Source organism: Grus americana, unplaced genomic scaffold (genome assembly GCF_028858705.1).
Source record: "Grus americana isolate bGruAme1 unplaced genomic scaffold, bGruAme1.mat scaffold_312, whole genome shotgun sequence".
Taxonomy (NCBI): domain Eukaryota; kingdom Metazoa; phylum Chordata; class Aves; order Gruiformes; family Gruidae; genus Grus; species Grus americana.
In genome coordinates this window covers 18,647-45,647 of record NW_026561594.1, presented here as the reverse complement: position 1 = coordinate 45,647, position 27,001 = coordinate 18,647, and the positions used below count along the sequence as shown (strand labels likewise).

General features: G+C 60.4%; 1 protein-coding gene and 1 long non-coding RNA gene across 2 annotated transcripts; both read left to right on the top strand.

Moving 5' to 3' along the window:
- Window positions 1-21,572: 21,572 nt before the first annotated feature.
- Window positions 21,573-22,780, top strand: LOC129200564 (uncharacterized). The gene is made up of 3 exons (XR_008574984.1): window positions 21,573-21,686; window positions 22,060-22,555; window positions 22,687-22,780. It is a non-coding gene; the product is annotated as an uncharacterized LOC129200564 (long non-coding RNA).
- Window positions 22,781-22,947: 167 nt separating this feature from the next.
- LOC129200563 (translation initiation factor IF-2-like) lies at window positions 22,948-25,524 on the top strand. Its single transcript, XM_054811878.1, has 5 exons — window positions 22,948-22,963; window positions 23,160-23,347; window positions 23,933-24,194; window positions 24,575-24,662; window positions 25,140-25,524. Exons 1-5 carry the CDS (start codon window positions 22,948-22,950, stop codon window positions 25,456-25,458), a joined length of 873 nt encoding a protein of 290 aa, XP_054667853.1. The 3' UTR covers window positions 25,459-25,524.
- The last annotated feature ends 1,477 nt before the right edge of the window (window positions 25,525-27,001 follow it).

Below are 27,001 nucleotides of genomic sequence, written 5' to 3'. Positions count from 1 at the left end.
GTGGTGGTGTGCGAGGGGCGCTGAGGGAGGTTTGAGGGCAGGCACCCGTTTTGGGGCTGGCCCCTTTGTCCTGGGAGCAGGGTCTCGACGTTTCCAGTTTGGTGGATTGGGCATATTTTTGATGATAGTGACGTGAGGTGCTATGTTGAGGCCTTGCTCGGCTAGGCGGGCCCGCAGCCCCAATGTGAGTGGTGGTGTGCGAGGGCCGCTGAGGGAGGTTTGAGGGCAGGCACCCGTTTTGGGGCTGGCCCCTTTGTCCTGGGAGCAGGGTCTCGACGTTTCCAGTTTGGAGGATGAATGCTGATTTTTGATGATAGTGACGTGAGGTGCTATGTTGAGGCCTTGCTCGGCTAGGCGAGGCCGCAGCCCCAATGTGAGTGGTGGTGTGCGAGGGCCGCTGAGGGAGGTTTGAGGGCAGGCACCCGTTTTGGGGCTGGCCCCTTTGTCCTGGGAGCAGGGTCTCGACGTTTCCAGTTTGGTGGATTTGGGCATATTTTTGATGATAGTGACGTGAGGTGCTATGTTGAGGCCTTGCTCGGCTAGGCGGGCCTGCAGCCCCAATGTGAGTGGTGGTGTGCGAGGGCCGCTGAGGGAGGTTTGAGGGCAGGCACCCGTTTTGGGGCTGGCCCCTTTGTCCTGGGAGCAGGGGCTCGACGTTTCCAGTTTGGTGGATTTGGGCATATTTTTGATGATAGTGACGTGAGGTGCTATGTTGAGGCCTTGCTCGGCTAGGCGAGCCTGCAGCCCCAATGTGAGTGGTGGTGTGCGAGGGCCGCTGAGGGAGGTTTGAGGGCAGGCAGCCGTTTTGGGGCTGGCCCCTTTGTCCTGGGAGCAGGGTCTCGACATTTCCAGTTTGGTGGATTTGGGCATATTTTTGATGATAGTGACGTGAGGTGCTATGTTGAGGCCTTGCTCAGCTAGGCGAGCCCGCAGCCCCACTGTGAGTGGTGGTGTGCGAGGGCCGCTGAGGGAGGTTTGAGAGCAGGCACCCGTTTTGGGGCTGGCCCCCTTGTCCTGGGAGCAGGGTCTCGACGTTTCCAGTTTGGTGGATTTGGGCATATTTTTGATGATAGTGACGTGAGGTGCTATGTTGAGGCCTTGCTCGGCTAGGCGGGCCTGCAGCCGCAATGTGAGTGGTGGTGTGCGAGGGCCGCTGAGGGGGGTTTGAGGGCAGGCACCCGTTTTGGGGCTGGCCCCTTTGTCCTGGGAGCAGGGTCTCGACGTTTCCAGTTTGGTGGATTTGTGCATATTTTTGATGATAGTGACGTGAGGTGCTATGTTGAGGCCTTGCTCGGCTAGGCGGGCCTGCAGCCCCAATGTGAGTGGTGGTGTGCGAGGGGCGCTGAGGGAGGTTTGAGGGCAGGCACCCGTTTTGGGGCTGGCCCCTTTGTCCTGGGAGCAGGGGCTCGACGTTTCCAGTTTGGTGGATTTGGGCATATTTTTGATGATAGTGACGTGAGGTGCTATGTTGAGGCCTTGCTCGGCTAGGGGAGCCTGCAGCCCCAATGTGAGTGGTGGTGTGCGAGGGCCGCTGAGGGAGGTTTGAGGGCAGGCACCCGTTTTGGGGCTGGCCCCTTTGTCCTGGGAGCAGGGTCTCGACGTTTCCAGTTTGGTGGATTTGGGCATATTTTTGATGCTAGTGACGTGAGGTGCTATGTTGAGGCCTTGCTCGGCTAGGCGGGCCTGCAGCCCCAATGTGAGTGGTGGTGTGCGAGGGCCGTGAGGGAGGTTTGAGGGCAGGCACACGTTTTGGGGCTGGCCCCTTTGTCCTGGGAGCGGGGTCTCGACGTTTCCAGTTTGGTGGATTTGGGCTTATTTTTGATGATAGTGACGTGAGGTGCTATGTTGAGGCCTTGTTCGGCTAGGCGAGCCCGCAGCCCCATTGTGAGTGGTGGTGTGCGAGGGCCGCTGAGGGAGGTTTGAGGGCAGGCACCCGTTTTGGGGCTGGCCCCTTTGTCCTGGGAGCAGGGTCTCGACGTTTCCAGTTTGGTGGATGAATGCTGATTTTTGATGATAGTGACGTGAGGTGCTATGTTGAGGCCTTGCTCGGCTAGGCGGGCCTGCAGCCCCAATGTGAGTGGTGGTGTGCGAGGGGTGCTGAGGGAGGTTTGAGGGCAGGCACCCGTTATGGGGCTGGCCCCTTTGTCCTGGGAGCAGGGGCTCGACGTTTCCAGTTGGTGGATTTGGGCATATTTTTGATGATAGTGACGTGAGGTGCTATGTTGAGGCCTTGCTCGGCTAGGCGGGCCCGCAGCCCCATTGTGAGTGGTGGTGTGCGAGGGCCGCTGAGGGAGGTTTGAGGGCAGGCACCCGTTTTGGGGCTGGCCCCTTTGTCCTGGGAGCAGGGTCTCGACGTTTCCGTTTGGTGGATTTGGGCATATTTTTGATGATAGTGACGTGAGGTGCTATGTTGAGGCCTTGCTCGGCTAGGCGGGCCTGCAGCCCCAATGTGAGTGGTGGTGTGCGAGGGGCGCTGAGGGAGGTTTGAGGGCAGGCACCCGTTTTGGGGCTGGCCCCTTTGTCCTGGGAGCAGGGTCTCGACGTTTCCAGTTTGGTGGATTTGGGCATATTTTTGATGATAGTGTCGTGAGGTGCTATGTTGAGGCCTTGCTCGGCTAGGCGAGCCTGCAGCCCCAATGTGAGTGGTGGTGTGCGAGGGCTGATGCCGGAGGTTTGAGGGCAGGCACCCGTTTTGGGGCTGTCCCCTTTGTCCTGGGAGCAGGGTCTCGACGTTTCCAGTTTGGAGGATTTGGGCATATTTTTGATGATAGTGACGTGAGGTGCTATGTTGAGGCCTTGCTCGGCTAGGCGAGCCCGCAGCCCCAATGTGAGTGGTGGTGTGCGAGGGCCGCTGAGGGAGGTTTGAGGGCAGGCACCCGTTTTGGGGCTGGCCCCTTTGTCCTGGGAGCAGGGTCTCGACGTTTCCAGTTTGGTGGATTTGGGCATATTTTTGATGATAGTGACGTGAGGTGCTATGTTGAGGCCTTGCTCGGCTAGGCGAGCCCGCAGCCCCAATGTGAGTGGTGGTGTGCGAGGGCCGCTGAGGGAGGTTTGAGGGCAGGCACCCGTTTTGGGGCTGGCCCCTTTGTCCTGGGAGCAGGGTCTCGACGTTTCCAGTTTGGAGGATGAATGCATATTTTTGATGATAGTGACGTGAGGTGCTATGTTGAGGCCTTGCTCGGCTAGGCGGGCCTGCAGCCCCAATGTGAGTGGTGGTGTGCGAGGGCCGCTGAGGGAGGTTTGAGGGCAGGCACCCGTTTTGGGGCTGGCCCCTTTGTCCTGGGAGCAGGGTCTCGACGTTTCCAGTTTGGTGGATTTGGGCATATTTTTGATGCTAGTGACGTGAGGTGCTATGTTGAGGCCTTGCTCGGCTAGGCGGGCCTGCAGCCCCAATGTGAGTGGGTGTGTGCGAGGGCCGCTGAGGGAGGTTTGAGGGCAGGCACCCGTTTTGGGGCTGGCCCCTTTGTCCTGGGAGCAGGGTCTCGACGTTTCCAGTTTGGTGGATTTGGGCATATTTTTGATGATAGTGACGTGAGGTGCTATGTTGAGGCCTTGCTCGGCTAGGCGAGCCCGCAGCCCCAATGTGAGTGGTGGTGTGCGAGGGCCGCTGAGGGAGGTTTGAGGGCAGGCACCCGTTTTGGGGCTGGCCCCTTTGTCCTGGGAGCAGGGTCTCGACGTTTCCAGTTTGGAGGATGAATGCTGATTTTTGATGATAGTGACGTGAGGTGCTATGTTGAGGCCTTGCTCGGCTAGGCGGGCCTGCAGCCCCAATGTGAGTGGTGGTGTGCGAGGGCCGCTGAGGGAGGTTTGAGGGCAGGCACCCGTTTTGGGGCTGGCCCCTTTGTCCTGGGAGCAGGGTCTCGACGTTTCCAGTTTGGTGGATTTGGGCATATTTTTGATGATAGTGACGTGAGGTGCTATGTTGAGGCCTTGCTCGGCTAGGCGGGCCTGCAGCCCCAATGTGAGTGGTGGTGTGCGAGGGCCGCTGAGGGAGGTTTGAGGGCAGGCACCCGTTTTGGGGCTGGCCCCCTTTGTCCTGGGAGCAGGGTCTCGACGTTTCCAGTTTGGAGGATGAATGCATATTTTTGATGATAGTGACGTGAGGTGCTATGTTGAGGCCTTGCTCGGCTAGGCGAGCCTGCAGCCCCAATGTGAGTGGTGGTGTGCGAGGGCCGCTGAGGGAGGTTTGAGGGCAGGCACCCGTTTTGGGGCTGGCCCCTTTGTCCTGGGAGCAGGGTCTCGACGTTTCCAGTTTGGAGGATGATGCTGATTTTTGATGATAGTGACGTGAGGTGCTATGTTGAGGCCTTGCTCGGCTAGGCGGGCCTGCAGCCCCAATGTGAGTGGTGGTGTGCGAGGGCCGCTGAGGGAGGTTTGAGGGCAGGCAGCCGTTTTGGGGCTGGCCCCTTTGTCCTGGGAGCAGGGGCTCGACGTTTCCAGTTTGGTGGATTTGGGCATATTTTTGATGATAGTGACGTGAGGTGCTATGTTGAGCCCTTGCTCGGCTAGGCGGGCCTGCAGCCCCAATGTGAGTGGTGGTGTGCGAGGGCCGCTGAGGGAGGTTTGAGGGCAGGCACCCGTTTTGGGGCTGGCCCCTTTGTCCTGGGAGCAGGGTCTCGACGTTTCCAGTTTGGTGGATTTGGACATATTTTTGATGATAGTGACGTGAGGTGCTATGTTGAGCCCTTGCTCGGCTAGGCGGGCCTGCAGCCCCAATGTGAGTGGTGGTGTGCGAGGGCCGCTGAGGGAGGTTTGAGGGCAGGCACCCGTTTTGGGGCTGGCCCCCTTTGTCCTGGGAGCAGGGTCTCGACGTTTCCAGTTTGGTGGATTTGGGCATATTTTTGATGATAGTGACGTGAGGTGCTATGTTGAGGCCTTGCTCCGCTAGGCGGGCCTGCAGCCCCAATGTGAGTGGTGGTGTGAGAGGGCCGCTGAGGGAGGTTTGAGGGCAGGCACCCGTTTTGGGGCTGGCCCGTTTGTCCTGGGAGCAGGGGCTCGACGTTTCCAGTTTGGAGGGTGAATGCTGATTTTTGATGATAGTGACGTGAGGTGCTATGTTGAGGCCTTGCTCGGCTAGGCGAGCCCGCAGCCCCAATGTGAGTGGTGGTGTGCGAGGGCCGCTGAGGGAGGTTTGAGGGCAGGCAGCCGTTTTGGGGCTGGCCCCTTTGTCCTGGGAGCAGGGTCTCGACGTTTCCAGTTTGGAGGATGAATGCTGATTTTTGATGATAGTGACGTGAGGTGCTATGTTGAGGCCTTGCTCGGCTAGGCGAGGCCGCAGCCCCAATGTGAGTGGTGGTGTGCGAGGGCCGCTGAGGGAGGTTTGAGGGCAGGCAGCCGTTTTGGGGCTGGCCCCTTTGTCCTGGGAGCAGGGTCTCGACGTTTCCAGTTTGGTGGATTTGGGCATATTTTTGATGATAGTGACGTGAGGTGCTATGTTGAGGCCTTGCTCGGCTAGGCGAGCCCGCAGCCCCAATGTGAGTGGTGGTGTGCGAGGGCCGCTGAGGGAGGTTTGAGGGCAGGCACCCGTTTTGGGGCTGGCCCCTTTGTCCTGGGAGCAGGGTCTCGACGTTTCCAGTTTGGAGGATGAATGCTGATTTTTGATGATAGTGACGTGAGGTGCTATGTTGAGGCCTTGCTCGGCTAGGCGGGCCTGCAGCCCCAATGTGAGTGGTGGTGTGCGAGGGCCGCTGAGGGAGGTTTGAGGGCAGGCACCCGTTTTGGGGCTGGCCCCTTTGTCCTGGGAGCAGGGTCTCGACGTTTCCAGTTTGGTGGATTTGGGCATATTTTTGATGATAGTGACGTGAGGTGCTATGTTGAGGCCTTGCTCGGCTAGGCGGGCCTGCAGCCCCAATGTGAGTGGTGGTGTGCGAGGGCCGCTGAGGGAGGTTTGAGGGCAGGCACCCGTTTTGGGGCTGGCCCCTTTGTCCTGGGAGCAGGGTCTCGACGTTTCCAGTTTGGTGGATGATGGCATATTTTTGATGATAGTGACGTGAGGTGCTATGTTGAGGCCTTGCTCGGCTAGGCGAGCCCGCAGCCCCAATGTGAGTGGTGGTGTGCGAGGGCCGCTGAGGGAGGTTTGAGGGCAGGCACCCGTTTTGGGGCTGGCCCCTTTGTCCTGGGAGCAGGGTCTCGACGTTTCCAGTTTGGTGGATTTGGGCATATTTTTGATGATAGTGACGTGAGGTGCTATGTTGAGGCCTTGCTCGGCTAGGCGGGCCTGCAGCCCCAATGTGAGTGGTGGTGTGCGAGGGCCGCTGAGGGAGGTTTGAGGGCAGGCACCCGTTTTGGGGCTGGCCCCTTTGTCCTGGGAGCAGGGTCTCGACGTTTCCAGTTTGGTGGATTTGGGCATTTTTTGATGATAGTGACGTGAGGTGCTATGTTGAGGCCTTGCTCGGCTAGGCGAGCCCGCAGCCCCAATGTGAGTGGTGGTGTGCGAGGGCCGCTGAGGGAGGTTTGAGGGCAGGCACCCGTTTTGGGGCTGGCCCCTTTGTCCTGGGAGCAGGGTCTCGACGTTTCCAGTTTGGTGGATTTGGGCATATTTTTGATGATAGTGACGTGAGGTGCTATGTTGAGGCCTTGCTCGGCTAGGCGGGCCTGCAGTCCCAATGTGAGTGGTGGTGTGCGAGGGCCGCTGAGGGAGGTTTGAGGGCAGGCACCCGTTTTGGGGCTGGCCCCTTTGTCCTGGGAGCAGGGTCTCGACGTTTCCAGTTTGGTGGATTTGGGCATATTTTTGATGATAGTGACGTGAGGTGCTATGTTGAGGCCTTGCTCGGCTAGGTGAGCCCGCAGCCCCAATGTGAGTGGTGGTGTGCGAGGGCCGCTGAGGGAGGTTTGAGGGCAGGCACCCGTTTTGGGGCTGGCCCCTTTGTCCTGGGAGCAGGGTCTCGACGTTTCCAGTTTGGTGGATTTGGGCATATTTTTGATGATAGTGACGTGAGGTGCTATGTTGAGGCCTTGCTCGGCTAGGCGGGCCTGCAGCCCCAATGTGAGTGGTGGTGTGCGAGGGCCGCTGAGGGAGGTTTGAGGGCAGGCACCCGTTTTGGGGCTGGCCCCTTTGTCCTGGGAGCAGGGTCTCGACGTTTCCAGTTTGGAGGATGAATGCTGATTTTTGATGATAGTGACGTGAGGTGCTATGTTGAGGCCTTGCTCGGCTAGGCGAGCCTGCAGCCCCAATGTGAGTGGTGGTGTGCGAGGGCCGCTGAGGGAGGTTTGAGGGCAGGCACCCGTTTTGGGGCTGGCCCCTTTGTCCTGGGAGCAGGGTCTCGACGTTTCCAGTTTGGTGGATTTGGGCATATTTTTGATGATAGTGACGTGAGGTGCTATGTTGAGGCCTTGCTCGGCTAGGCGGGCCTGCAGCCCCAATGTGAGTGGTGGTGTGCGAGGGCCGCTGAGGGAGGTTTGAGGGCAGGCACCCGTTTTGGGGCTGGCCCCTTTGTCCTGGGAGCAGGGTCTCGACGTTTCCAGTTTGGTGGATTTGGGCATATTTTTGATGATAGTGACGTGAGGTGCTATGTTGAGGCCTTGCTCGGCTAGGCGGGCCCGCAGCCCCAATGTGAGTGGTGGTGTGCGAGGGCCGCTGAGGGAGGTTTGAGGGCAGGCACCCGTTTTGGGGCTGGCCCCTTTGTCCTGGGAGCAGGGTCTCGACGTTTCCAGTTTGGTGGATTTGGGCATATTTTTGATGATAGTGACGTGAGGTGCTATGTTGAGGCCTTGCTCGGCTAGGCGGGCCTGCAGCCCCAATGTGAGTGGTGGTGTGCGAGGGCCGCTGAGGGAGGTTTGAGGGCAGGCACCCGTTTTGGGGCTGGCCCCTTTGTCCTGGGAGCAGGGTCTCGACGTTTCCAGTTTGGTGGATTTGGGCATATTTTTGATGATAGTGACGTGAGGTGCTATGTTGAGGCCTTGCTCGGCTAGGCGGGCCCGCAGCCCCAATGTGAGTGGTGGTGTGCGAGGGCCGCTGAGGGAGGTTTGAGGGCAGGCACCCGTTTTGGGGCTGGCCCCTTTGTCCTGGGAGCAGGGTCTCGACGTTTCCAGTTTGGTGGATTTGGGCATATTTTTGATGATAGTGACGTGAGGTGCTATGTTGAGGCCTTGCTCGGCTAGGCGAGCCTGCAGCCCCAATGTGAGTGGTGGTGTGCGAGGGCCGCTGAGGGAGGTTTGAGGGCAGGCACCCGTTTTGGGGCTGGCCCCTTTGTCCTGGGAGCAGGGTCTCGACGTTTCCAGTTTGGTGGATTTGGGCATATTTTTGATGATAGTGACGTGAGGTGCTATGTTGAGGCCTTGCTCGGCTAGGCGGGCCTGCAGCCCCAATGTGAGTGGTGGTGTGCGAGGGCCGCTGAGGGAGGTTTGAGGGCAGGCACCCGTTTTGGGGCTGGCCCCTTTGTCCTGGGAGCAGGGGCTCGACGTTTCCAGTTTGGAGGATGAATGCATATTTTTGATGATAGTGACGTGAGGTGCTATGTTGAGGCCTTGCTCGGCTAGGCGGGCCTGCAGCCCCAATGTGAGTGGTGGTGTGCGAGGGCCGCTGAGGGAGGTTTGAGGGCAGGCACCCGTTTTGGGGCTGGCCCCTTTGTCCTGGGAGCAGGGTCTCGACGTTTCCAGTTTGGTGGATTTGGGCATATTTTTGATGATAGTGACGTGAGGTGCTATGTTGAGGCCTTGCTCGGCTAGGCGAGCCTGCAGCCCCAATGTGAGTGGTGGTGTGCGAGGGCCGCTGAGGGAGGTTTGAGGGCAGGCACCCGTTTTGGGGCTGGCCCCTTTGTCCTGGGAGCAGGGTCTCGACGTTTCCAGTTTGGTGGATTTGGGCATATTTTTGATGATAGTGACGTGAGGTGCTATGTTGAGGCCTTGCTCGGCTAGGCGAGCCTGCAGCCCCAATGTGAGTGGTGGTGTGCGAGGGCCGCTGAGGGAGGTTTGAGGGCAGGCACCCGTTTTGGGGCTGGCCCCTTTGTCCTGGGAGCAGGGTCTCGACGTTTCCAGTTTGGAGGATTTGGGCATATTTTTGATGATAGTGACGTGAGGTGCTATGTTGAGGCCTTGCTCGGCTAGGCGGGCCTGCAGCCCCAATGTGAGTGGTGGTGTGCGAGGGCCGCTGAGGGAGGTTTGAGGGCAGGCACCCGTTTTGGGGCTGGCCCCTTTGTCCTGGGAGCAGGGTCTCGACGTTTCCAGTTTGGTGGATTTGGGCATATTTTTGATGATAGTGACGTGAGGTGCTATGTTGAGGCCTTGCTCGGCTAGGCGGGCCCGCAGCCCCAATGTGAGTGGTGGTGTGCGAGGGCCGCTGAGGGAGGTTTGAGGGCAGGCACCCGTTTTGGGGCTGGCCCCTTTGTCCTGGGAGCAGGGTCTCGACGTTTCCAGTTTGGAGGATTTGGGCATATTTTTGATGATAGTGACGTGAGGTGCTATGTTGAGGCCTTGCTCGGCTAGGCGGGCCTGCAGCCCCAATGTGAGTGTTGCTGTGCGAGGGCCGCTGAGGGAGGTTTGAGGGCAGGCACCCGTTTTGGGGCTGGCCCCTTTGTCCTGGGAGCAGGGTCTCGACGTTTCCAGTTTGGAGGATGAATGCTGATTTTTGATGATAGTGACGTGAGGTGCTATGTTGAGGCCTTGCTCGGCTAGGCGGGCCCGCAGCCCCCAATGTGAGTGGTGGTGTGCGAGGGCCGCTGAGGGAGGTTTGAGGGCAGGCACCCGTTTTGGGGCTGGCCCCTTTGTCCTGGGAGCAGGGGCTCGACGTTTCCAGTTTGGAGGATGAATGCTGATTTTTGATGATAGTGACGTGAGGTGCTATGTTGAGGCCTTGCTCGGCTAGGCGAGCCCGCAGCCCCAATGTGAGTGGTGGTGTGCGAGGGCCGCTGAGGGAGGTTTGAGGGCAGGCACCCGTTTTGGGGCTGGCCCCTTTGTCCTGGGAGCAGGGTCTCGACGTTTCCAGTTTGGTGGATTTGGGCATATTTTTGATGATAGTGACGTGAGGTGCTATGTTGAGGCCTTGCTCGGCTAGGCGGGCCCGCAGCCCCAATGTGAGTGGTGGTGTGCGAGGGCCGCTGAGGGAGGTTTGAGGGCAGGCACCCGTTTTGGGGCTGGCCCCTTTGTCCTGGGAGCAGGGTCTCGACGTTTCCAGTTTGGAGGATGAATGCTGATTTTTGATGATAGTGACGTGAGGTGCTATGTTGAGGCCTTGCTCGGCTAGGCGAGCCCGCAGCCCCAATGTGAGTGGTGGTGTGCGAGCGCCGCTGAGGGAGGTTTGAGGGCAGGCACCCGTTTTGGGGCTGGCCCCTTTGTCCTGGGAGCAGGGTCTCGACGTTTCCAGTTTGGTGGATTTGGGCATATTTTTGATGATAGTGACGTGAGGTGCTATGTTGAGGCCTTGCTCGGCTAGGCGGGCCTGCAGCCCCAATGTGAGTGGTGGTGTGCGAGGGCCGCTGAGGGAGGTTTGAGGCCAGGCACCCGTTTTGGGGCTGGCCCCTTTGTCCTGGGAGCAGGGTCTCGACGTTTCCAGTTTGGTGGATTTGGGCATATTTTTGGTGATAGTGACGTGAGGTGCTATGTTGAGGCCTTGCTCGGCTAGGCGAGCCCGCAGCCCCAATGTGAGTGGTGGTGTGCGAGGGCCGCTGAGGGAGGTTTGAGGGCAGGCACCCGTTTTGGGGCTGGCCCCTTTGTCCTGGGAGCAGGGTCTCGACGTTTCCAGTTTGGTGGATTTGGGCATATTTTTGATGATAGTGACGTGAGGTGCTATGTTGAGGCCTTGCTCGGCTAGGCGGGCCTGCAGCCCCAATGTGAGTGGTGGTGTGCGAGCGCTCCTGAGGGAGGTTTGAGGGCAGGCACCCGTTTTGGGGCTGGCCCCTTTGTCCTGGGAGCAGGGTCTCGACGTTTCCAGTTTGGTGGATTTGGGCATATTTTTGATGATAGTGACGTGAGGTGCTATGTTGAGGCCTTGCTCGGCTAGGCGAGCCCGCAGCCCCAATGTGAGTGGTGGTGTGCGAGGGCCGCTGAGGGAGGTTTGAGGGCAGGCACCCGTTTTGGGGCTGGCCCCTTTGTCCTGGGAGCAGGGTCTCGACGTTTCCAGTTTGGAGGATGAATGCTGATTTTTGATGATAGTGACGTGAGGTGCTATGTTGAGGCCTTGCTCGGCTAGGCGGGCCTGCAGTCCCAATGTGAGTGGTGGTGTGCGAGGGCCGCTGAGGGAGGTTTGAGGGCAGGCACCCGTTTTGGGGCTGGCCCCTTTGTCCTGGGAGCAGGGTCTCGACGTTTCCAGTTTGGAGGATGAATGCTGATTTTTGATGATAGTGACGTGAGGTGCTATGTTGAGGCCTTGCTCGGCTAGGCGGGCCTGCAGCCCCAATGTGAGTGGGGCTGTGCGAGGGCCGCTGAGGGAGGTTTGAGGGCAGGCACCCGTTTTGGGGCTGGCCCCTTTGTCCTGGGAGCAGGGGCTCGACGTTTCCAGTTTGGTGGATTTGGGCATATTTTTGATGATAGTGACGTGAGGTGCTATGTTGAGGCCTTGCTCGGCTAGGCGGGCCTGCAGCCCCAATGTGAGTGGTGGTGTGCGAGGGCCGCTGAGGGAGGTTTGAGGGCAGGCACCCGTTTTGGGGCTGGCCCCTTTGTCCTGGGAGCAGGGTCTCGACGTTTCCAGTTTGGTGGATTTGGGCATATTTTTGATGATAGTGACGTGAGGTGCTATGTTGAGGCCTTGCTCGGCTAGGCGGGCCCGCAGCCCCAATGTGAGTGGTGGTGTGCGAGGGCCGCTGAGGGAGGTTTGAGGGCAGGCACCCGTTTTGGGGCTGGCCCCTTTGTCCTGGGAGCAGGGTCTCGACGTTTCCAGTTTGGTGGATTTGGGCATATTTTTGATGATAGTGACGTGAGGTGCTATGTTGAGGCCTTGCTCGGCTAGGCGGGCCTGCAGCCCCAATGTGAGTGGTGGTGTGCGAGGGCCGCTGAGGGAGGTTTGAGGGCAGGCACCCGTTTTGGGGCTGGCCCCTTTGTCCTGGGAGCAGGGGCTCGACGTTTCCAGTTTGGTGGATTTGGGCATATTTTTGATGATAGTGACGTGAGGTGCTATGTTGAGGCCTTGCTCGGCTAGGCGAGCCCGCAGCCCCAATGTGAGTGGTGGTGTGCGAGGGCCGCTGAGGGAGGTTTGAGGGCAGGCACCCGTTTTGGGGCTGGCCCCTTTGTCCTGGGAGCAGGGTCTCGACGTTTCCAGTTTGGTGGATTTGGGCATATTTTTGATGATAGTGACGTGAGGTGCTATGTTGAGGCCTTGCTCGGCTAGGCGAGCCCGCAGCCCCAATGTGAGTGGTGGTGTGCGAGGGCCGCTGAGGGAGGTTTGAGGGCAGGCACCCGTTTTGGGGCTGGCCCCTTTGTCCTGGGAGCAGGGTCTCGACGTTTCCAGTTTGGTGGATTTGGGCATATTTTTGATGATAGTGACGTGAGGTGCTATGTTGAGGCCTTGCTCGGCTAGGCGGGCCTTCAGCCCCAATGTGAGTGGTGGTGTGCGAGGGCCGCTGAGGGAGGTTTGAGGGCAGGCACCCGTTTTGGGGCTGGCCCCTTTGTCCTGGGAGCAGGGTCTCGACGTTTCCAGTTTGGAGGATGATGGCTGATTTTTGATGATAGTGACGTGAGGTGCTATGTTGAGGCCTTGCTCGGCTAGGCGGGCCTGCAGCCCCAATGTGAGTGGTGGTGTGCGAGGGCCGCTGAGGGAGGTTTGAGGGCAGGCACCCGTTTTGGGGCTGGCCCCTTTGTCCTGGGAGCAGGGTCTCGACGTTTCCAGTTTGGTGGATTTGGGCATATTTTTGATGATAGTGACGTGAGGTGCTATGTTGAGGCCTTGCTCGGCTAGGCGGGCCTGCAGCCCCAATGTGAGTGGTGGTGTGCGAGGGCCGCTGAGGGAGGTTTGAGGGCAGGCACCCGTTTTGGGGCTGGCCCCTTTGTCCTGGGAGCAGGGTCTCGACGTTTCCAGTTTGGTGGATTTGGGCATATTTTTGATGATAGTGACGTGAGGTGCTATGTTGAGGCCTTGCTCGGCTAGGCGAGCCCGCAGCCCCAATGTGAGTGGTGGTGTGCGAGGGCCGCTGAGGGAGGTTTGAGGGCAGGCAGCCGTTTTGGGGCTGGCCCCTTTGTCCTGGGAGCAGGGTCTCGACGTTTCCAGTTTGGAGGATTTGGGCATATTTTTGATGATAGTGACGTGAGGTGCTATGTTGAGGCCTTGCTCGGCTAGGCGGGCCTGCAGCCCCAATGTGAGTGGTGGTGTGCGAGGGCCGCTGAGGGAGGTTTGAGGGCAGGCACCCGTTTTGGGGCTGGCCCCTTTGTCCTGGGAGCAGGGTCTCGACGTTTCCAGTTTGGTGGATTTGGGCATATTTTTGATGATAGTGACGTGAGGTGCTATGTTGAGGCCTTGCTCGGCTAGGCGAGCCCGCAGCCCCAATGTGAGTGGTGGTGTGCGAGGGCCGCTGAGGGAGGTTTGAGGGCAGGCACCCGTTTTGGGGCTGGCCCCTTTGTCCTGGGAGCAGGGTCTCGACGTTTCCAGTTTGGAGGATGATGGCTGATTTTTGATGATAGTGACGTGAGGTGCTATGTTGAGGCCTTGCTCGGCTAGGCGGGCCTGCAGCCCCAATGTGAGTGGTGGTGTGCGAGGGCCGCTGAGGGAGGTTTGAGGGCAGGCACCCGTTTTGGGGCTGGCCCCTTTGTCCTGGGAGCAGGGTCTCGACGTTTCCAGTTTGGAGGATGAATGCTGATTTTTGATGATAGTGACGTGAGGTGCTATGTTGAGGCCTTGCTCGGCTAGGCGGGCCCGCAGCCCCAATGTGAGTGGTGGTGTGCGAGGGCCGCTGAGGGAGGTTTGAGGGCAGGCACCCGTTTTGGGGCTGGCCCCTTTGTCCTGGGAGCAGGGTCTCGACGTTTCCAGTTTGGAGGATGAATGCTGATTTTTGATGATAGTGACGTGAGGTGCTATGTTGAGGCCTTGCTCGGCTAGGCGATTCCGCAGCCCCAATGTGAGTGGTGGTGTGCGAGGGCCGCTGAGGGAGGTTTGAGGGCAGGCACCCGTTTTGGGGCTGGCCCCTTTGTCCTGGGAGCAGGGTCTCGACGTTTCCAGTTTGGTGGATTTGGGCATATTTTTGATGATAGTGACGTGAGGTGCTATGTTGAGGCCTTGCTCGGCTAGGCGAGCCCGCAGCCCCAATGTGAGTGGTGGTGTGCGAGGGCCGCTGAGGGAGGTTTGAGGGCAGGCACCCGTTTTGGGGCTGGCCCCTTTGTCCTGGGAGCAGGGTCTCGACGTTTCCAGTTTGGAGGATGAATGCTGATTTTTGATGATAGTGACGTGAGGTGCTATGTTGAGGCCTTGCTCGGCTAGGCGGGCCTGCAGCCCCAATGTGAGTGGTGGTGTGCGAGGGCCGCTGAGGGAGGTTTGAGGGCAGGCACCCGTTTTGGGGCTGGCCCCTTTGTCCTGGGAGCAGGGTCTCGACGTTTCCAGTTTGGTGGATTTGGGCATATTTTTGATGATAGTGACGTGAGGTGCTATGTTGAGGCCTTGCTCGGCTAGGCGGGCCTGCAGCCCCAATGTGAGTGGTGGTGTGCGAGGGCCGCTGAGGGAGGTTTGAGGGCAGGCAGCCGTTTTGGGGCTGGCCCCTTTGTCCTGGGAGCAGGGTCTCGACGTTTCCAGTTTGGTGGATTTGGGCATATTTTTGATGATAGTGACGTGAGGTGCTATGTTGAGGCCTTGCTCGGCTAGGCGGGCCTGCAGCCCCAATGTGAGTGGTGGTGTGCGAGGGCCGCTGAGGGAGGTTTGAGGGCAGGCACCCGTTTTGGGGCTGGCCCCTTTGTCCTGGGAGCAGGGTCTCGACGTTTCCAGTTTGGAGGATGATGGCTGATTTTTGATGATAGTGACGTGAGGTGCTATGTTGAGGCCTTGCTCGGCTAGGCGGGCCTGCAGCCCCAATGTGAGTGGTGGTGTGCGAGGGCCGCTGAGGGAGGTTTGAGGGCAGGCACCCGTTTTGGGGCTGGCCCCTTTGTCCTGGGAGCAGGGTCTCGACGTTTCCAGTTTGGTGGATTTGGGCATATTTTTGATGATAGTGACGTGAGGTGCTATGTTGAGGCCTTGCTCGGCTAGGCGGGCCTGCAGCCCCAATGTGAGTGGTGGTGTGCGAGGGCCGCTGAGGGAGGTTTGAGGGCAGGCACCCGTTTTGGGGCTGGCCCCTTTGTCCTGGGAGCAGGGTCTCGACGTTTCCAGTTTGGTGGATTTGGGCATATTTTTGATGATAGTGACGTGAGGTGCTATGTTGAGGCCTTGCTCGGCTAGGCGGGCCTGCAGCCCCAATGTGAGTGGTGGTGTGCGAGGGCCGCTGAGGGAGGTTTGAGGGCAGGCACCCGTTTTGGGGCTGGCCCCTTTGTCCTGGGAGCAGGGGCTCGACGTTTCCAGTTTGGTGGATTTGGGCATATTTTTGATGATAGTGACGTGAGGTGCTATGTTGAGGCCTTGCTCGGCTAGGCGATTCCGCAGCCCCAATGTGAGTGGTGGTGTGCGAGGGCCGCTGAGGGAGGTTTGAGGGCAGGCACCCGTTTTGGGGCTGGCCCCTTTGTCCTGGGAGCAGGGGCTCGACGTTTCCAGTTTGGTGGATTTGGGCATATTTTTGATGATAGTGACGTGAGGTGCTATGTTGAGGCCTTGCTCGGCTAGGCGGGCCTGCAGCCCCAATGTGAGTGGTGGTGTGCGAGGGCCGCTGAGGGAGGTTTGAGGGCAGGCACCCGTTTTGGGGCTGGCCCCTTTGTCCTGGGAGCAGGGTCTCGACGTTTCCAGTTTGGTGGATGAATGCTGATTTTTGATGATAGTGACGTGAGGTGCTATGTTGAGGCCTTGCTCGGCTAGGCGGGCCTGCAGCCCCAATGTGAGTGGTGGTGTGCGAGGGCCGCTGAGGGAGGTTTGAGGGCAGGCACCCGTTTTGGGGCTGGCCCCTTTGTCCTGGGAGCAGGGTCTCGACGTTTCCAGTTTGGTGGATTTGGGCATATTTTTGATGATAGTGACGTGAGGTGCTATGTTGAGGCCTTGCTCGGCTAGGCGGGCCTGCAGCCCCAATGTGAGTGGTGGTGTGCGAGGGCCGCTGAGGGAGGTTTGAGGGCAGGCACCCGTTTTGGGGCTGGCCCCTTTGTCCTGGGAGCAGGGGCTCGACGTTTCCAGTTTGGAGGATGAATGCTGATTTTTGATGATAGTGACGTGAGGTGCTATGTTGAGGCCTTGCTCGGCTAGGCGGGCCCGCAGCCCCAATGTGAGTGGTGGTGTGCGAGGGCCGCTGAGGGAGGTTTGAGGGCAGGCACCCGTTTTGGGGCTGGCCCCTTTGTCCTGGGAGCAGGGGCTCGACGTTTCCAGTTTGGTGGATTTGGGCATATTTTTGATGATAGTGACGTGAGGTGCTATGTTGAGGCCTTGCTCGGCTAGGCGAGCCCGCAGCCCCAATGTGAGTGGTGGTGTGCGAGGGCCGCTGAGGGAGGTTTGAGGGCAGGCAGCCGTTTTGGGGCTGGCCCCTTTGTCCTGGGAGCAGGGTCTCGACGTTTCCAGTTTGGTGGATTTGGGCATATTTTTGATGATAGTGACGTGAGGTGCTATGTTGAGGCCTTGCTCGGCTAGGCGAGCCCACAGCCCCAATGTGAGTGGTGGTGTGCGAGGGCCGCTGAGGGAGGTTTGAGGGCAGGCACCCGTTTTGGGGCTGGCCCCTTTGTCCTGGGAGCAGGGTCTCGACGTTTCCAGTTTGGAGGATGAATGCTGATTTTTGATGATAGTGACGTGAGGTGCTATGTTGAGGCCTTGCTCGGCTAGGCGGGCCTGCAGCCCCAATGTGAGTGGTGGTGTGCGAGGGCCGCTGAGGGAGGTTTGAGGGCAGGCAGCCGTTTTGGGGCTGGCCCCTTTGTCCTGGGAGCAGGGTCTCGACGTTTCCAGTTTGGTGGATTTGGGCATATTTTTGATGATAGTGACGTGAGGTGCTATGTTGAGGCCTTGCTCGGCTAGGCGGGCCTGCAGCCCCAATGTGAGTGGTGGTGTGCGAGGGCCGCTGAGGGAGGTTTGAGGGCAGGCACCCGTTTTGGGGCTGGCCCCTTTGTCCTGGGAGCAGGGTCTCGACGTTTCCAGTTTGGTGGATTTGGGCATATTTTTGATGATAGTGACGTGAGGTGCTATGTTGAGGCCTTGCTCGGCTAGGCAAGCCAGCAGCCCCAATGTGAGTGGTGGTGTGCGAGGGCCGCTGAGGGAGGTTTGAGGGCAGGCACCCGTTTTGGGGCTGGCCCCTTTGTCCTGGGAGCAGGGTCTCGACGTTTCCAGTTTGGTGGATTTGGGCATATTTTTGATGATAGTGACGTGAGGTGCTATGTTGAGGCCTTGCTCGGCTAGGCGGGCCTGCAGCCCCAATGTGAGTGTGGCTGTGCGAGGGCCGCTGAGGGAGGTTTGAGGGCAGGCAGCCGTTTTGGGGCTGGCCCCTTTGTCCTGGGAGCAGGGTCTCGACGTTTCCAGTTTGGAGGATGAATGCTGATTTTTGATGATAGTGACGTGAGGTGCTATGTTGAGGCCTTGCTCGGCTAGGCGGGCCTGCAGCCCCAATGTGAGTGGTGGTGTGCGAGGGCCGCTGAGGGAGGTTTGAGGGCAGGCACCCGTTTTGGGGCTGGCCCCTTTGTCCTGGGAGCAGGGTCTCGACGTTTCCAGTTTGGTGGATTTGGGCATATTTTTGATGATAGTGACGTGAGGTGCTATGTTGAGGCCTTGCTCGGCTAGGCGGGCCTGCAGCCCCAATGTGAGTGGTGGTGTGCGAGGGCCGCAGAGGGAGGTTTGAGGGCAGGCACCCGTTTTGGGGCTGGCCCCTTTGTCCTGGGAGCAGGGGCTCGACGTTTCCAGTTTGGAGGATGAATGCTGATTTTTGATGATAGTGACGTGAGGTGCTATGTTGAGGCCTTGCTCGGCTAGGCGAGCCCGCAGCCCCAATGTGAGTGGTGGTGTGCGAGGGCCGCTGAGGGAGGTTTGAGGGCAGGCACCCGTTTTGGGGCTGGCCCCTTTGTCCTGGGAGCAGGGTCTCGACGTTTCCAGTTTGGTGGATTTGGGCATATTTTTGATGATAGTGACGTGAGGTGCTATGTTGAGGCCTTGCTCGGCTAGGCGATTCCGCAGCCCCAATGTGAGTGGTGGTGTGCGAGGGCCGCTGAGGGAGGTTTGAGGGCAGGCACCCGTTTTGGGGCTGGCCCCTTTGTCCTGGGAGCAGGGTCTCGACGTTTCCAGTTTGGTGGATTTGGGCATATTTTTGATGATAGTGACGTGAGGTGCTATGTTGAGGCCTTGCTCGGCTAGGCGGGCCTGCAGCCCCAATGTGAGTGGTGGTGTGCGAGGGCCGCTGAGGGAGGTTTGAGGGCAGGCACCCGTTTTGGGGCTGGCCCCTTTGTCCTGGGAGCAGGGTCTCGACGTTTCCAGTTTGGAGGATGAATGCTGATTTTTGATGATAGTGACGTGAGGTGCTATGTTGAGGCCTTGCTCGGCTAGGCGGGCCTGCAGCCCCAATGTGAGTGGTGGTGTGCGAGGGCCGCTGAGGGAGGTTTGAGGGCAGGCACCCGTTTTGGGGCTGGCCCCTTTGTCCTGGGAGCAGGGGCTCGACGTTTCCAGTTTGGTGGATTTGGGCATATTTTTGATGATAGTGACGTGAGGTGCTATGTTGAGGCCTTGCTCGGCTAGGCGAGCCCGCAGCCCCAATGTGAGTGGTGGTGTGCGAGGGCCGCTGAGGGAGGTTTGAGGGCAGGCACCCGTTTTGGGGCTGGCCCCTTTGTCCTGGGAGCAGGGTCTCGACGTTTCCAGTTTGGTGGATTTGGGCATATTTTTGATGATAGTGACGTGAGGTGCTATGTTGAGGCCTTGCTCGGCTAGGCGGGCCTGCAGCCCCAATGTGAGTGGTGGTGTGCGAGGGCCGCTGAGGGAGGTTTGAGGGCAGGCACCCGTTTTGGGGCTGGCCCCTTTGTCCTGGGAGCAGGGGCTCGACGTTTCCAGTTTGGTGGATTTGGGCATATTTTTGATGATAGTGACGTGAGGTGCTATGTTGAGGCCTTGCTCGGCTAGGCGAGCCCGCAGCCCCAATGTGAGTGGTGGTGTGCGAGGGCCGCTGAGGGAGGTTTGAGGGCAGGCACCCGTTTTGGGGCTGGCCCCTTTGTCCTGGGAGCAGGGAACGACGTGAAGCCCCCCGCTCGACTCCTTGAAATATTGTTTTATACTTAACTTTTCTTTAACCTTTGTTTTTTTGGGGTTTTGGGTTTTTTTTTTTTTTGTTATTTCCTAAGGGAAACCGATGCTAAGTTTTAGCCGGAATAAAGGCCGGGGCCCGTAAATGCTGTATAAATGCTGTAAATCACATATTATGCAATAGTAGTGTTTAACCCCTTCGGCATTATTTTTTTTGGGGGGGGGGGGGGCGCCTGGAGATGAAAGAAGACAGCCCGGGGTGAAGAAGACACCCCGGATTTGGAGGTGCTGCCCTGGTAGGGATGCTCGACTCCTCTTCTCGATGCTCTGGGATGCTCCGGTTATTTTGGGGGCCAAAGGTGCTGGAAATCCCATTGCCCTACGGGGGGGGCTTGCTCCCTCTGTTTGGCCTGTAAAAATAGGAAGGGAGCCCTTGAGATGACTGGAAGTCTTGTTTTATTATTATTTTTATAAATGTTATTATTATTATTATTGTTATTGTTATTATTGTTATTTTCACAAGCTTTAAAACTAGAAATCATTAAAACACGTTGCTTTGGAGGGTTCGGTGTTTAATGCCACCGTGACGGGGTGTCCTGTGGGGGGGGGGCACCACTGGGATGGGGGGGTGTGTTGGGTTTGCGTGGCAGGGTTTTGGTAGCGGGGGGGCTACAGGGGTGGCTTCTGTGAGAAGCTGCTAGAAGCTCCCCCTGTGTCTGACAGAGCCAATGCCAGCCGGCTCCAAGACGGGCCCGCCGCTGGCCAAGGCCAAGCCAATCAGCGCCTCTGTGATAACATATTTAAGAAGTAGAAAAACACTTAGAGAGAGCTTTTGCAGCCGGAGAGAGGAGTGAGAAGATGTAAGAAACTCTGCAGACACCAAGGTCAGTGCAGATGGAGGGGGAGGAGGAGCTCCAGGCGCCGGAGCAGAGATCCCCCTGCAGCCCGTGGTGAAGGCCATGGTGAAGCAGGCTGTCCCCCTGCAGCCCATGGAGGAAGGATGAGGGGGTGTAGCGATTCCACCTGCAGCCCGTGGAGGACCCCACGCCGGAGCAGGTGGAGGCACCTGAAGGAGGCTGCGGCCCGTGGGAAGCCCACGCTGGAGCAAGTTCCTGGCCGGACCGGTGGACCCGTGAAGAGGGGAGCCCACGCCAGGGCAGGTTTGCTGGCAGGACTTGTGGCCCCATGGGGGACCCCATGCTGGAGCAGTTTGCTCCTGAAGGTCTGCACCCCGTGAGAGGGACTCCATGCTGGAGCAGGGGAACGATGAGAGGAGTCCTCCCCCTGAGGATGAAGAAGCGGCAGAAACACCGTGAGATGAACTGACCGTAACCCCCATTCCCCGTCCCCCTGTGCCGCTGAGGGGGGGAAGGTTGAAGCCGGGAGTGAAGTTGAGCCCGGGAAGATGGGAGGGGTGGGGGGAAGTGTTTTAAGAGTTGATTTTATTTTCTCATTCCTCTACTCTGTTTTGCCTAGTAATAAATTAGATGAATTCCCTCTCTAAGTTTGGTCTGTTTTGCTCGTGACAACAATTAGAGAGTGATCTCTCCCTGTCCTTATCTCGACCTACAAGCATTTCATTATGCCTTTTCTCCCCTGTTTAGTGAATGAGGGGAGTGAGAGAGCGGCGCTGGTGGGCACCTGGCCCCCAGCCAGGGTCAACCCACCACACAGCTCCAGCCCTACAGTTTTTATTCCAGCTCTGAGTGATTTCAGTTCTGGCCCTACAGTATTTATTTCAGCTCCAGGTTCAGTGTTTCAGCTCCAGCCGCAGTCGTTCTTCAGCCCCAGCTCTGTCACATCTCAGCTCCAGCCCCACAGCAGTGATTTCAGCTCCAGCCCTGCCATCTTTAGTCCAGCTCTGGGTGATTTCAGCTCAGGCCCTACAGTATTTATTTCAGCTCCAGGTTCAGTATTTCAGCTGTTAGATTTCAGCTCCATTCCCAGCCCCACAGCAGTGATTTCAGCCCCAGCCCTACCATCTTTAGTCCAGCTCTGGGTGATTTCAGCTCAGGCCCTACACTCTGTATTTCAGCCCCTGCCCTCAAGGATTTCTTTCAGCTCCAGGCACAGTTGTTATTCAGCTCCAGCTTTGTCATGTTTCAGCCCCAGCCCTACAGTTCTTATGGCAGCTCTGGCCCTGAAGGATTTATTTCAGCTCCAGGTTCAGTATTTCAGCTGTTAGATTTGAGCTCCACTCCCAGCCCCACAGTAGTGATTTCAGCTCCAGCCCTACAATATTTATTTCATCTCTGAGTGATTTCAGCTCTGGCCCTAGTTTTTATTTCAGCTCCAGGTTTGGTGTTTCAGCTCCAGCTGCAGTCGTTCTTCAGCCCCAGCTCTGTCCTGGCTCAGCTCCAGCCCCACAGCAGTGATTTCAGCCCCAGCCCTGCCATCTTTAGTCCAGCTCTGGGTGATTTCAGCTCAGGCCCTGTGGTTTTTATTTCAGCTCTGAGTGATTTCAGCCCCAGCCCTACAGTTTTGATTTCAACTCCAGCTCCAGGTTTGGTATTTCAGCTCCAGCCCCACAGCAGTGATTTCAGCCCTGGCCCTACAGTTTTTATTTCAGCTCTGAGTGATTTCAGCTCTGGCCGTACAGTATTTATTTCAGCTCTGGCCCTGAAGGATTTCTTTCAGCTCCAGCCCCAGGTTCAGTATTTCAGCTGTTAGATTTCAGCTCCGGCCCTACAGTTTTTAGTCCAGCTCTGTTAGATTTCAGCCCCAGCTGTACAGTTTTTATTTCAGCTTCAGGTTTGGTATTTCAGCTCCAGCTGCAGTCATTCTTCAGCCCGAGCCCCACATCAGACATTTCAGCCCCGGCACTACAGTTTTTATTCCAGCTCTGAGTGATTTCAGCTCCAGGTTCGGTGTTTCAGCTCCAGCCGCAGTCGTTCTTCAGCTCCAGCTCTGTCACATCTCAGCCGCAGCCCCACAGCAGTGATTTCAGCTCCAACCCTGCCATCCTGATTTCATCTCCCACCCTACAGTAGCTATTGAACCCCAGGATTTCCACTCCAGGCCTGTGCTGTTTCCCCTCCCACCCCCCCCCCACTCTTTATTTCACCCCCCAGCCTCACAGACTTTCTTACGGCTCCAGCTCTGCGTTGTTTCAGCTTCAGCCCTGCAGTGTTTAGCTCAGCCTCAGCTCTACATCTTCCTGTTGCCTCCGTGTTCTCACAGCAGCTCTGGGGGCTGTTGATAAGGTAGTAAGTCAATCACTGTCATCACTCAACTATCAAAACTGTCCCACTGTGTCTGTCCCCTGAATAAAGTGTTCCTGTTGTGTGTGTCCCCATTTCAGAGGGGAGTTTGGCCTGGTGCATGCTGGCATCCCATGTTTCAGGGGCAAATAAAACCAGACCCCCACCTCTGGTAAGGGTCCCACAGCCCTGACACCACCCCCCCCCAGTGTTTGGGGGCTGGGAGCAGCCACTGGGCCACCTCTTCCCTGTCCCAGAAGCCCCCACTTGGGCTGGTTCTGAGCCCCAACCCCCCCCTCACAGCTTGTTTTCAGGCCCAGAAACACAGCACTCTGGGGACTTTTGGAGCAGCTGAACCCCAGGACTGAGCTGGGCTGTTCAGCCCCAACCACAGAACTTCCTTCTCCTTTGGGGGGCTGGAAACACCCTTGAGGCTGCTGCTGTGGCCCATGTGTGAAGGGAAAGGGGGGCCACAGCCCAGGGAGTGCTTGGGAACTGCAGGCACCCACCCAGACAGGGAAAGCTTTATTGCACTTTATTCCACTTGATTTTTCAATTATCGTTATGCATTACACTTCTTGTAATAAACCAACACAATAGCTTTATTAGCAGTACTAGTTACAGTATTGTTTAAAAGCCAAGCACGCCCCCCTCCCCCCACCCCCCCACTCGCGGCAACATCCGCGGGGAGCCGGGCCCGGGAACCCCCACGCAGCCCGGCCGCGCCCCGACCCCCCACCCGACCCCCGCTGGGGCTCGGCACCCGCCCCGTGTAGCGGCCGGCGCCCCTCCTCGCTCGGCGCCGCTCCGGCCGCCGCTGCCCGACACAAGCGGGGAAGAGCCAACAGAACGCGACCTGGCTGTCACGCCGGGCACGGACCCAAGCGGCACCCCCGTCCCAGCGCATCGCATCGCCCGCCCGGGCCGCGTCTCCCCGACCACCTCCCGCCCGGCGCCGTCGACCGCAAGGCTCCCGCCCCCGGAACACACCGCGAACCCGCCCGCACAGTGGCTCGGGCCCGGTCAGACGCAGGGGGCCCACGGCCGGACACTACTGCCCGCCGCCCCGCTCCCAGCGCCCCCCCGGCCCGGCTCACCGGCGCTCCTCAGCCCGCGGGGCGGCAGCAGCACCAGCTCCACGTCCGCTCCCCACGGCCGCCGCCACACACTGACAGCGCCGCCGGCCCGCGCAAGCGCTCTACCCTCTCGGGCCCCGCCCCCACCCCCGACCAGCCCACCCGTGCCCCGCCCATCTCCGCGCCGCCCAATCCCGGCCCGCTCTTTCCCTCCGGCCACGCCCCATCCCGTCGCCGCTCCGCCCAATCGCGGCCTGCCCTTTCCCTCCGGCCACGCCCCATCCCGTCCATCTCCGCGCCGCCCAATCGCGGCCCGCCCTTTCACTCCGGCCCCGCTGAACCCGCTCCGGGAGAGCCGACCCGCAAGGAGTCGCGGTTTCCGGGTCCCGCCCCGTTCTCCCTCTCAGCCCCGCTCCCGGAGGGCGCCCGGCCCGGGCAGTCCCGGCGGCAGCTGAGGCCCTTCCCGGCTTTAGGGGCTTGAACGGGAACCGGGGCCGGCCTCGCTGCGGAGCCCCTGCCCGCTCTCCCCGGCACACCGACAGCGGCTGCCGGGGCTACTGCAGCGGGGCCGCGACCCCTCGAGTCTCCCGGCAGCGGCCCCCGCGGCTGCGCGGGGCACAAGCTGGGCTCCGGGTCCCGGCAGCCATGCCCTTGTCTCCCTCCCGGGCACGGAGCCGGGGCCCGGCGGGGCGGCGAAGCGCGCCGAGGGACCGGGAGCGGCAGCACCGAGCCCAGGTGAGGGACGCCGGGGGTTCCGGGGCTGGGGGGGGGCGGTCTGGCGCCGGGGGAGCCCTGTCTCCCTGCCCGGCCCCGGCCCTCTGCCCGCCGGGGCTGGCCGTGCAGCCCAAGGCTCCCACGCGCTTCATTGCAGCTCCCGCCTGGCCCAGCTCCGCTCAGGGACGCTCCGGCTCGGCACCAGCTCGGCTCCAGCCCCGCGCTCGGCGCTTCGGCCCCGGCTCCGGCCCGGAGGCGTCTGCGCTCCCGGTGCTGGGCGCTGCGGGGAAGAGATGATGCTGCTGCTGCTGCTGCTGCTGCTGCTGCTTCCGACAGCTCCGGCTGAGGGGAACCCGGGCTGCTGCCCTCTCTGGCCTCAGGAAAGCTCCGGCTTGTTCCAGCTCCGGCTGATGGACGCTCCAGCCCCGCATGGCTGCAGCTGCAGCTCCAGCCCCGTGTGATTTCGGCTCCCGATGCCGCCCGCTCCAGGTAAGAGACGCTCCGGCCGACGGACGAGCTGTCTCGCTCCCCGTCTCCCCGGCCGAGGCGGGAGCCCAGGCTGCTCAGCACGGCGTTACCCAGGGGGTTCAGTCCCTCATTTTTGCCGTAAATATGGTAAATGCGGCTGTGCGGAGCGACGGAATCGCCCCCCTTAAGGGCTGGGCTCCTCGGTCACCGCCGCTGCTCGGGTCACCGCTCCGTGCCTGTCCCGTGCGGGGGCAGGGTGTCCATGGCCGCCGCTCCAAACCCGCGTCCCGCAGGGGGTTCTGCTGGATTCCGGCCGTGGCTTTGTGCCCGCTGTCACGGAAGGGTCGGTCTTCTCTGGGGTGTCCTCGGCTTGGGTCTGGGGGTCACGTGGGGTTGGGGGGGCCCAGGGAAAAGCTCCGACCCCCAGGCAGCATTCGTTCTGTCGCAGTTTCCAGCTCGCCTTTCGCACGGGCTCAGGGACCCGCCGGCTTGTTGCAGCTCCGGCTCCTCCACGCTCCGGCCGATGGACGTCCCACCTCGTCCCACCCCTGCCCGCTCCGGCCGAGAGACGCTCCTGCTCCTGACAGCCCCGGGGGCTTTTGTCCAGCTCCGGCCCTGCGTCATTTTGGGCCCAGCCGAGACACCGGACGTTCCCGTTTCTCACAGCTCCAGCCCTACAGCTCCTCCCAGCTCTGCCCAATGGACGCTCGAGCCCTGCGTGAGCTCCTGCTGCTTCCAGCTCCAGGCGCCGGATGCTCGGCTGGTTCCCCTCCTGCTGATGGGCCCCCAGCTCTGGGGGCTGGTGATGAGGTCGTAAATCAATCACTGTCATCGCTCAAGTACCACCCCTGTCTGGCCCTTGAATAAAGCCTCGGTGCCCCCATTTTCGCCCAGAGACTATCTCAGACGTTGAGTTCGGCCTGGTGCATGCCAGCGTCCCGCACTTCGGGGGCAAACGCGACCGGACCCCCACCTCCGGTGAGGGTCCCGCAGCCCTGCCCCACCCACCCACCGACTTCCCCCCCACCCCCAGAGCTGGCATTTGGGGGCTGGGAAGGGCTGCTCAGGCTCCAGTTCCCAGCCCCTAAAGGCAGCGCTTGGGCTGGTTCTGAGCCCCAACACCCTGCAGACCACCCCCCACCCCCCACCAGCTTGTTTTCAGGCCCAGAAACGCAGCACTGGGCTCCATTTCCAAGCTCTGAAAACGCAGCACTTAGTCTCTTTTTTGGGTTGAGCTGCTGAACCCCAGGACTGAGCTGTTCAGCCCCAAACACAGCACTTAGTCCTCGCTTGGGGGGGCTGGCTGGAAACACCCCCCGGGGCTGCTGCTCCTCTGGCCCCTGTGTGAGGGGGAAGAGGGAAGGCACCCACCCACAGCCCAGGGCCCCGGGCAGGGAGTGCTTGGGAACTGGGCGGGGGCAGGGGGCACCTCCCGCGGGGAGGAACCGGCCCCGGGGCACTGGGGGCAGCACCCACCCACCCCCGGGGAAAGCTTTATTGCACTGGATTACACTTTATTATCGCACCGTTACGGTTACACAGCGTGCTTACAGGACCATCACAAACCAGCACGAGTTCTTTATTCTCTGTAGTTGCAGCAGTATTTAAGCCCCAGCCTCCACACCCCCGCTCCCCACAGCCGCAGCCCCCGCGGGAGCCGGGCCCGGTTCCCCCCAGCCCAGCCGCACCCCGGTCCTGCTCGGGACCCGAACCGGTCGTCGTGTCCCCCCCACATGCCCCGGGCAGCGGCCGGCGCCCTTCCCGCCCCTGCGGCACCGGCACCCGCTCGGCGCCGCTCCGGCCTCCGGGGCCGCCGCTGCCCGACACAAGCGGGGAGCAGCCGCCGGCACGGGGACCCGCTCCCACCCACGGCCCGGACCGGCACCCCCGACCCGGGACACGGCCCGCCCGGGCCCGCGTCTGACCGGGTCTCCACCGCTCGGCACCCCCGGCCCCGGCACACACCGCGGGCGGGCCCGCCCGCGCGAACGGAGGCCCCGGCCCGGCCAGACACGCGGGAACCGCGGCCGGAAACTGCGGCCAACCACCACCGCCGCCAGCCACCCCGCTCCCAGCGCCCCCCGGCCCGGCTCACCGGCGCTCCTGGGCCCGCGGGGGACCAGCACCAGCACCAGCACCCGCCGCCGCTCCCCGCCGCCGCCCGCGCACTACTGCCGCCGCCCGCGCACGCGCCCTACAGCCTCCGGACCCGCCAATCCCGGCCCGAGACACCGCCCGGACGCGCCAATCCAGCCCGCCGAGCCGCGGACCGCCCATCTCCGCTCGACCCAATCCCGAGCCTTCATGTCGCGCCCCGCCCCGCCCCGCCCGTCTCCGCTCGAGCCAATCCCGGCCCGCCA

What these genes read in the sequence shown, in the direction of transcription:
- LOC129200563 (XM_054811878.1), top strand. An exon ending in AGCGGCAGCACCGAGCCCAG is followed by an intron (nt 24,195 to 24,574) that starts GTGAGGGACGCC and finishes GGCTTGTTCCAG; the next exon opens with CTCCGGCTGATGGACGCTCC. An exon ending in CCCGATGCCGCCCGCTCCAG is followed by an intron (nt 24,663 to 25,139) that starts GTAAGAGACGCT and finishes GGCTTGTTGCAG; the next exon opens with CTCCGGCTCCTCCACGCTCC.